Source organism: Erythrolamprus reginae, chromosome 5 (genome assembly GCF_031021105.1).
Source record: "Erythrolamprus reginae isolate rEryReg1 chromosome 5, rEryReg1.hap1, whole genome shotgun sequence".
NCBI classification, from domain to species: domain Eukaryota; kingdom Metazoa; phylum Chordata; class Lepidosauria; order Squamata; family Dipsadidae; genus Erythrolamprus; species Erythrolamprus reginae.
In genome coordinates, this window is record NC_091954.1 from 41228008 (window position 1) to 41237753 (window position 9746).

General features: G+C 44.2%; 1 protein-coding gene across 2 annotated transcripts in view; it reads right to left on the bottom strand.

The window, feature by feature from the left end:
- DPYSL4 (dihydropyrimidinase like 4) overlaps positions 1-8988 on the bottom strand; it is a 35029-nt gene extending 26041 nt beyond the window's left edge. The window contains exons 1-2 of one of the 2 annotated variants that reach the window (XM_070753983.1): positions 8629-8988; positions 610-698 (exon numbers count right to left, since the gene is read on the bottom strand). In XM_070753983.1, coding sequence (XP_070610084.1) covers positions 610-698; positions 8629-8988 — 449 coding nt within the window. Of the gene's footprint in view, positions 1-609; positions 699-5828; positions 6025-8628 lie in introns of those variants that run through there. The other variant, XM_070753982.1, reaches the window with a different exon arrangement.
- Positions 8989-9746: the final 758 nt, after the last annotated feature.

Genomic DNA, 9746 nt, shown 5'->3' on the forward strand with positions numbered 1-9746 from the left:
CTCACCTTCAATCATCTTCATTTTTATTCCCTTAGAAAGAGCATGTTTTTTTTCTACCATATGTTGTTTATGTGATGGTTTCTTTTCAAATAAGGCTGCAAAAATGAGTCAAGTGGACATCTGGTCCACTTGACAAAGAATGACGAAGATATATTTCTTTTGAGGTCAATATTATGCTTTTCTAAACTTTAGTTTCCATATATATATGGTAGAAAATATTGGGGGATTTGGGATTTCAGTGGATCATCAGATCTAATCACTCTATACAGATGAAATGGAAACATGCTGTTTTACATTCAATAAAGTGTAATCTAAACTTCAAACTAATTTATTCAAAATAAAACACCTTAAAATTAATCTCATCTAGAGTCCCCAATATGCAAAAACAGTATCTATTAGCTTCTTCCAACCTGGTGAGTTCCAAATGTATCTTAGCTATTCTTGCCAATGGGAGCAATGGTTTGGGAAGGCTGTTATAGGAATAGTTATGCATATAAAAATGCAGAGTAAAATATTTAAAATATCAACACAGACTTAAATCGTGCAATTGTTTGCCGTGTATTATACAACTTTTTGAAGCACATATATTTAATCAAATCACCAACTTACTTAATCAAACCATCTTCCACAAAGATATCTGCATAAAACGATTGATCGTCATTGACAATCTTTCCTCCTTTGATGAGAAACCGGTCAGTCTAATTTAAGTAAACAAACAAAACATTTCCAAGATAACTTCAGATGTTTCATCCACCTTAGGTATATAATCAGAAACCCGATGCATGTAGAGCATAGATTGCAATACAGACACAATCTTCCAATTCTTAAACCTACATTTTATTTAAATAAAGCATCCATAACAAAACAAGTTTGTGCATCCTTGTTGTGACTTGGCCAGTTATAATTTGAAAAATGTTCATTTATGATTTTTAAGGATTGTCTCATTAATCTGGTCAACATTTCTATTATACCATATGAAGGAGGACAGGCTGCTTTTAATAAAAATTGAAAGGTTTTCTATATTTTTTTCAACCTTGAAATAAGGAGGGTTGATTGTTTTTTCATAAAAAGCCTTTGTTTCTCCTCTCTCCAGGCCTCCCTACCAAATGCTGTCTCCAACACAATGAGTTACAGACCAATGCAGGCTGTGACATAGCTACAATAAAGGGGCCAAAAGGGGGTGGGATGCTTCTCTAGTCAATTTGTTTTCTTTCAGTTTCCTCACTAAAATGACAACTTTTTTCCTTTCATCTGATATTCTTTCTTAGAAAAAAAATACATGTTAAAAGTAGCATACTTTCTAGGTTCCCCGTTTCACTGAGCACATGGGAAATTCCAGGATCTCTTCAGTGATGACAGCTTGATATAGGAGATTGCTGACAATTTGTGAATCTTCAGTGGCCTTTACTTATCAAGCAAGATATCAGTTGATAAACAGATAGACACAGGCAATCTTAATCTCAAAAAGAACATCATTTCCATCAAAGAAATCAGATCTTGTTAAAATGAACAAATAATAATCATTAAGCAAGGAAGAAAGCAATACCAAAGAAAGAAAGAAAGAAAAGAAAATCATTTTATTTTAACGCAACTCCTTTTTTTATCACCAGCATTTCAGAAATGTATAGCTAAAAATGTCTTGTGACTGAAACTTTATTGTAAAGATACTTCTAAAGATACATGTGTTCGCCTTTGTCTTAGAAAAAAATTACAATCATTGACACTGAATTAATTGGACATAATTAATCAACACTGGCTTCTTTATTAAACAGAGATGGATATAAGGCTGGTCATGTTCAGTCTCAGCCATATGAATCTTTGGTCTCTAAATGCAGACTCATTCAAAAATGTAAGGGTTTAAGGTAAATAATCTGTGCTAGCATTTCTCAACCTATTAATAATCTAAAGCTTCCTTTGCCTCTAATGCACAGGTTGTCCTCAACTTTTCCTGCCACATTTGTTAAGTGAATCACTGCAGTTATTAAATTAGTAATCTGGTTGTCAAGTGAAACTGGTTTCCCAATTGATTTTGCTTGCCAGAAGGTTGCAAAAGTATCACATGACCCAGGAACACTGCAACCATCATAAATGTGAATCAGCTTTCAAACAACACATGGCCATGGGGATGCTGCAATGGTCAAAAATGTGAAAAATTGTCATAAGTCACTTTCTTCAGTACAGTTGTAACTTCAAATGGTGACTAAGTGAACTGTTTTAAGTTGAGGACTACCCGTAATCATAGAAGATGTGGTCTAATACAGGCCGAAACGTGGCCTCCAGGAAGGACGTCTTCGTGACGTCAAAGCTCCGCCCATGGAATTCCCTATTGGGATTCCCCACCTCCTTTCCAGCCTCCAGATCGGCCGAAAACGCTGCCGCCGATCGCAAAAATGGCACTCCACCGAGCGCCGCCGCCTGGCTGTAACCTTCTGAAATAGCTGGGCGCTTTTTGGCAGCCTCCGGAACCCGAACCCCCGGGTTCGGGTGAATGCCAAGAAGCCCCCCTGCTGTTTAAGAAGGTGACAGGCAGGTGGCGGTGCATCTCAGTGGCCTCCCGAACCCGAAAAGTTTGGGTGTGGGTTCGGGTGAATGCCGAGAAGCCCCCCGACTGTTTTAAAAGGTGAAAGCCGGGCGGCAGCACCCAGTGGAGTGCCATTTTGCGATCTGCGGTAGGTTTGTAAGGCGAAAAAAGTTTGTAAGAAAAATTTTCTGAACCCCGGGTTCGTATTTCGAGGGGTTCGTATCACGAGGTACCACTGTATTTTCTTCTGCATCAATTGAAGAAAAGAGAAAGTTGGTGATTGGGTCTCGTGATGGATTTGTGGGTGTGGGGATTTAGGATGAACTTTAATCTGAGTAGGAACTGGGAAGACGTTAGTATCGGAATAAAGATTGGCATGACCACTATGACTCTGTTAATAAATCAAACCTTGAGTGAAGGACTGGAACTTGGTTTATTTCTCAGATACTATTTTGGCCGCTGATTTATTAAGTTCTTTTCAATTCAGATTTCCAGAGCTATTTTGCTCTGGATCATACAGTGCTAAACAAAGAAACATTTTTAAAGAATTCCCTACATCAGTTGGGATCAGGAGATCCTTTAGTCAAATGCTTACTCATGAAAAATATCTTATACCCTTGAAGCAATATTTTTTACTGAAGAGGAACAATGGAATATCATCAAAGAAAACAATTAAAGTAGCCTATTTAACATTAGATGGGGAACTGAAATGGAGAGGGCATGCAGAAAGTATAATCTCTTTTTTCCATTAAAGCATTTTAAGAGTTTATAAGTTATAGGGCCATTAGATGAACAATGGTTCACCAGCCAAGAATAAATTGATAATGCATAAATGAATTATGATAATGCATACTTAAATCTCAACTATATAAACCTTAAGTGGCATCAAATATATAGGCCAGGATACAAAATAATAGTTAGGTTCATCCAGGAAAGATTAGACAAATGAATTTAATGAGGGGGGAGGTGTTGGGAGCTAATTATTCCTTATCAAACTTCCAAATGAATATGTCAAGAAGCTTTGGGAATAACTATTCTAACATTGCCACAGACTCGTTCTTTTCCATTCAAAATCCCATAAACCCTGATTGGTAGATTACATCCTATTCCAGGAGGAAGTTTATTAATAACTTTGCATTTTCATTTAATTCAATTTACTGTATGTAAGTCTGGTATATCCTTACCCACAATCTTTAAAAAGGCCAGAAATTACAAACTTTCAGCAAAATATAGGGACAAAATAAAAAATACATTGAATGGTAGTTTTAACATCAGGCTCTTTTATATACAGACTTAAACTGGGAGCAGGATTTTAGTCTGGAAAAAACAAAACAAAACAAAATAACTTAGAGACTATTAACATTAAGCTAACCATAAGCGTTATGTAACTGTGTTCCATAAATAGAAGTATGCAGATGTACATGATGCAAGTGATCCTACCACCAATGAAGAAACAGAAGATATGGATTGAAACCCTGATAACAGCCACCGAAACATTGATTCCTTCTGACACAACACCTTAATGTTGCAGCTGGTCACTTTTGTGCTAAATGAGCTTCACAACTCAATGCATATTCATAAACCTACACTCAAGTCAATTATGCACAGGATTACACTACCCTATATATAGAGATCCAATACAATAGATTGGAAAATACAGATATCTAGATGAATAAAAGGAGTCTGATTCAACCATAGCGTTATCTTATGATCAGCAAAACTCAGAACACAGGTAAGCCATTATGAAGAGTCTCCAATGGAAGCTAAAAACCCCACTGAGTCCTTCTGAAGGTTCAGGAGAAATTGTAAATTAGACTCCAGACCTATGCTATTTTCATTAGAAAAACATAACTCACCCTCCATATTTTGTCACCCCTTTCCATTCTTGTTTCCATATTCTCATGTTAGATAGGGTGAATTAACACTCATTCTATCCATGTGTAGTTCAGTGAAGATTTTTAAAGGAGATGCACCATCACATCAACATATTGTAACCCGTATCTGTTTCAAATGTCATGCTATAGCTGGATTCTCGTTTACTATTTATTGCATTTATATGCTGCTCACTCCAAAACTGACTCTGGCATCACCTAAAAATTCTTCTTTATTTCCCATTTGTACACCTGGTCCCCTCTTGGCTTGAAGCTTTCACAATTCTGCAATGGCGGGATTTAAAAGGGCTAGACAAGGAACTCTCCATTCAAGCAATGGTAAACAGCGACAACAATTCCTAGTGGTTGGGGGGGTGGCATTTTGAAAAGAATACCGCTCTTCCTTCCTTTGAGTTTTGCCTAGCCTACCATCTGAAGATCTTTTCTTGGGCAGGATCCAATCCGGGTCGGTCACAGGAACCAGAGATTTTATCTCCCGACCTTTCGGATTCGTGCTGTATCTCTGGGATACAATCTTTTATTGTCTTATAAAGATACATTCCTAGACAGTTGAGCGGCAAAACGAATCTCCTGAAATAAAAGCGAGAGGTCGCTTGCCAGAAACGGACTTAAGAGCAATAGAAATCTGACCCATTCAAGGACATGCGGTTCCCAAGGGAAAAAAAAGTCGAAATTCAGATTTAAGTAGGACGGGGCGGAGAGGGGGGGGGGACATCCCGTCGCAAAGGCGGTGCTCTTCCACGCCTAAACAAGCACGCCCCCCCCCCAAGGGCCCATTGCACCGACCCAGGGCCTTCCGTCCTCCTCCACCGCCAGCCCAGCAGCTACGGCGGGCTGGAGCCGGAAACTCGGAAGAAAAGAACCTCTGGTCCCGGCGAGAGACCCAGATCGGATCCTCCCAAGACGACCCTGGGACACATTCTATCCGTCTTTTACTGGTCCTACAGTCCCGATGGACTTCTCCGATAAATCGGCCTGACACCTCCTCCCGGTCTCATCGCAGTCGGCACCGAACAGGCTCTCTCCAACGGCCGGCCTCGTTTCCAAGAGTTCCCGGCAGTGCTCCGCCGCGAAACAACCAAAAAGCCAGGACCCCACAGGCAGGTGGCCGGAGAAAAAACGCCTCCCCTCACCAACGGGTGGGATCCTCCCTTTCCCCCTCCCTCCCCCTTCCACTTCCCACTCCCCCTCAGCTCTGGGCGACGATACTACCCCCACTGCGCCGTAACGTTTTCCCCTCACTGGCGCCAAAGCGAGGCCTCGACCCAAGCCTCCCCCCCACCCCGTCTCCACCTGCGCCCTCGGGGTCTCGCGGAAGCCGGACTTTTGGAGCTTTCTCCCCACCCGCTCCCCTCCACCTCAGCCTCCCAAGGTCGGCTGAACCGGGGGGAAAATACGCGCTTTCCCCCCCTCACCGTGATCCGAGGGACGTTCTTCTTGCCTGGGTAGGACATCTTCCCCCCTCGAGGCCTGGCGCCTGCAGTGCGAGGAAGGAGGGCAGCGGAGGCGAAGCGGCCTTTTTTTCTGAGGCGAGAGGAGAAGCGGCGGAGGCGGGCACGCGGAGGGGCGCGTTTGAGCGCGCGCTCGCTCGCGCCTCCCTGGCGGGCGGATTGTTCTGGCGAGGGGAGGGAGAGCGGCGACGTGGTGGCTCGCGTTGCTCCGCCGGCCTACAGTCTCCTCCGAGCAGCTGCCTGATTAGCATTCCGCCTCCGCCAAACAGCAGACAGCCCCCCTTCTCCTCAGACGGGCGGGCAGCTGAGGGGGCCCTCCTTCCTCCGGGCAGACTGCCTGCAGACGCGGCCCCTTCCCTGGCCAACAAAGGTTCTGGGATGGCCTCGCTTGACAACAAAGAACACGTGGGCCGAGCCCGCTGGAGGTTGCTGGGTTGGCGGGTGCCCCTGGCTTGGTTAGACACGGAAGAGTCCCGCTTTCGGGGACGGGGTGCTTTCCCTCCTCCGCCGCCATATTTTTAGATCTGAATGTCACTTTTGTCCTGAAACCCAGATTCCCCCCCCCTTTGGGAAGGTTCATCTCCCTTAATTTGGTGGTCGCAATTCTGTTGCACGCGCCCGTTCGTTTTGAAAGCGACCTCCCGTTTTATTTCAGGACTTTTGTTTGCTCAATCATCTAGGAATGTATCTTTTAATACCAATACTTATTCCGCTTTATTTCATCAGAAGTATTCGCCCAACCGTCGAGCAATGTGTCCTTTTAAAGTCAATAATTTAAAAGAGCGAAGTGCAAAGAGCAGTTTATTAGCCGAGTTCCCATTTTCTCTTCCTGCATTAGCAACAACCTCCCGCGAAGATCGGGGAAGGTTGTCTTCCCCCACCCAGGACACGTGTTCTTTGTTGTCAAGTCAGGACGGCCTAGGAATTCAGTTGTTCCCGAGATACTATTCCAGTATCGATCTGATTGGGGATCAAATTTAGCCAAGGGAGTCTATTCTAGCAAGAAGGGGGATTTCGATCTATAGTGGGATGCGTTTATTTCAGATACGGTGGAATATGGATCGTCGCATTTTTGGGGAATGTCGTTATCTCCAGTTCCCCCTCCACTGACGGACACCACTCGTCCTTTTCCAAACGTCCGCTTGGTGTACAACGCAGAGATAGGAGAACCTGTTTATGTTTCTGATACGAGTGGATCATGTTCCACGAATATACGCAACCCTGCATAATCAATATTTCTACAGATCACAATCGTGGTTGCTTTTGGAAATTCTCCAAATAAATTATTGTCCTACTCCCCCTTTCCACGGTGCCTTTATTAACAGTCATACATCAGGAATGACAGAAAGGTTTCTTTGCTCCCCTTACTCCGCCCCCTTCCACCTTCGCCCGAGTTTTCTTTGCGCTCAAGTAGCCATTGAAAAGCAAAAAAAGAAAAAGAAAAAAAGGGGGGGTATTTGTGTCTGGCCACAGCTTGTCTTTCTTTGTAGGATGCTTCAGATAAAACATTCGAGGATGTTCTTGCTTGGCCTGCTTCGCTTGGGTCGTGTTAATCTTGGCTATTTGTGCTGGTGATGGCTTAGGGACTTTGATAAACGTAACCCGCTTGGTTAATTCAAGGCTTAGACGGACTGCACTAAGCCAGAAAGTAGGCTAATTCAGAAAGCCAGTTAAACGCGCCGCTTAAAGCCAAAGGGATGCGCGTATTGCGCTTATTCTCTTCAGCTAATCAGTAAGTGATGATGTTACTTAGTTTGTGCAATGAAACGTCTGCAATAAAGCAAGTTCGGAGAGCGTCAAGGATCCCTCCTTCACTAACAGCTTTGGTGGGAATAAAATAAATGCAACGACTCAGCCGCAACTTTATAAACGCCACCTTACACTGTAGTCGTATGCTTTATCCCCTGGAAATAAATCCCTCTTGTAGGTTTAATACGATTTACCACCACCACCCCGCCGCATCCATCCCAGAGCATCCTCGGATTCACTTTAGTACCAACCAATCAGCCGCCAGCACCCATTGAGTTTTAAACCCACAAACCACAGCGATTGGATGTCTGAGCGGAGAGCGGTGGGGGAGGGGACGAGAGGATACCCGTTAATTGAGATGCAAATTCTGCTCGAGAAAAAGGTCAAGAAGTCAACCTTTGCTCCTCTCCTAGCTATTTGCCTTGCAAAACTAACGCGTGACTGGTTCTTAGCTCTGGTTTTTTAGCTTGGCTGTAAGTGCAAAGTCCCACCAGCAGGAGGGTTGCGAGAGTAAAGCCCACGCGCACAATGAGCACTGGTGAAAACCTACCCCAGCCGTTTTAAAGAAGGCTAGCAGTGGCTGCAAAACCAATCGTCACCTCGCCTCTGCCCTATTGTTTTTTAGGTTGCTCCCCCTTGCAATGGTGGAGTAAAGACACAGCTTTAGTAGTTAAAACAGCCCTCTGATTTAAGAAGTGGGGCTGACATATTGTGGCTGTTCAATAATAGGGGGAAAGACCTGCCATCACACTAGCCCGTGGCGGTGCCTCCTTCGCGGACGAACGCATACCTGGATGCAAAATGCAACCTCGGTTTAAACGATGGGGCCAGGTTTTGTTGTTGTCATTGTTGCCGTTGTTTACATTTGCGAACATGTTTCGAAGTTTCTGCCATTCAATCCATTCCTGAAGTCGAGTGGGATGAGGAGTGGCATATAAAGTTAAACGGGGGGATCCAAAAAGTTTCCCTCCTTCCCGGGACGCCTCTACCTCCCGCGCCTTCTTTTCTCCCTTACCTGGTGGCCGTCTGCAGGCGGTTGCTCCGTAATCCCAGGTGAAGGCGGACACGGCTCTGCCACCGAAGTTGCGAGGGGCGCAGCGTCAGGACTCCCGTGGCTGGTTTCCGTCTGCTCTTCCGATTCGCTGGACTGCCTGCTGGAGCCTTCGCGGTCCAGCTTCCGGGTCTCTTGTCTTTTCTCGCAACTGAACGAAGCGAAGTTCAGGGTTTTGTTTTCGAAGGCGCCCTCTACGTTGCAAAACATGCCTCCGTATTTCTGCCTGGGCTTGGGGCTCCCGGCACCCAGGGCGGCGAAGTAATCGGGGAGTTCTTCCTCTTTCTTCCCCTCCTGCTGCTGCTGCTCTCTTCGCTCTGCCATGGCTGCTTGGGAAGCGGGCCACCCTCTTGAGGCTACTGGTGCCGGGAAATGAACCGAAGCTGGAGATTTAGGGGAGGGAGGGTCACCGAAAAGCAAGGGTTAGCCTTGACTTTTCCTAACGAATCAATTCGGCGATTCGTTCAGCCCTGGTAGTAAATGAAGCCAAGGGCTCTAATCCGGAACCGGGGTTGGCTGGGAGCTGTCCAAGATATATGGTGCTGAAAGAGACGCGTCAGAGAAGTTTATTAGAAGGACATCTCGGCGGAAGCCCACCTACGGGAGAATTTCCATTGCTGTCACTTATGCCGCTTTTCCTCTGAGGTGGGGTTGATTCGACTCCACTTCGCCGTTGCTGGATCTGGAATGATCTCAGAGGAAAGAAAATGCTACTAAAATGTAGTGACAGCTATTACACTATTACGACCGGATTAACTCTTAAGCGGAGATAAGAGAGATTTGCTTTGATTTTATCCTAAAGAAATACGTTTAGTAGCCAAGAGTGTATAATTATAATGAAACATTCTTTTGTCAAAACATTCTGACAATATTGATTTATGGCTGCAATTTATTGTTTGATTGATTTTAATATACCGTATTTTTAGCTTACGTAGTTTTTTTTAATTAGATTTGTTTTGTATTCACTGTTTTATATTGTATCCTGTGAGCTGCCACGAGTCTTTGGAGAGGGGTGGCATTCAAATCTAATAAATAATAATAATAATATAATAATAATAATAATATTGATTTACTAAACACTG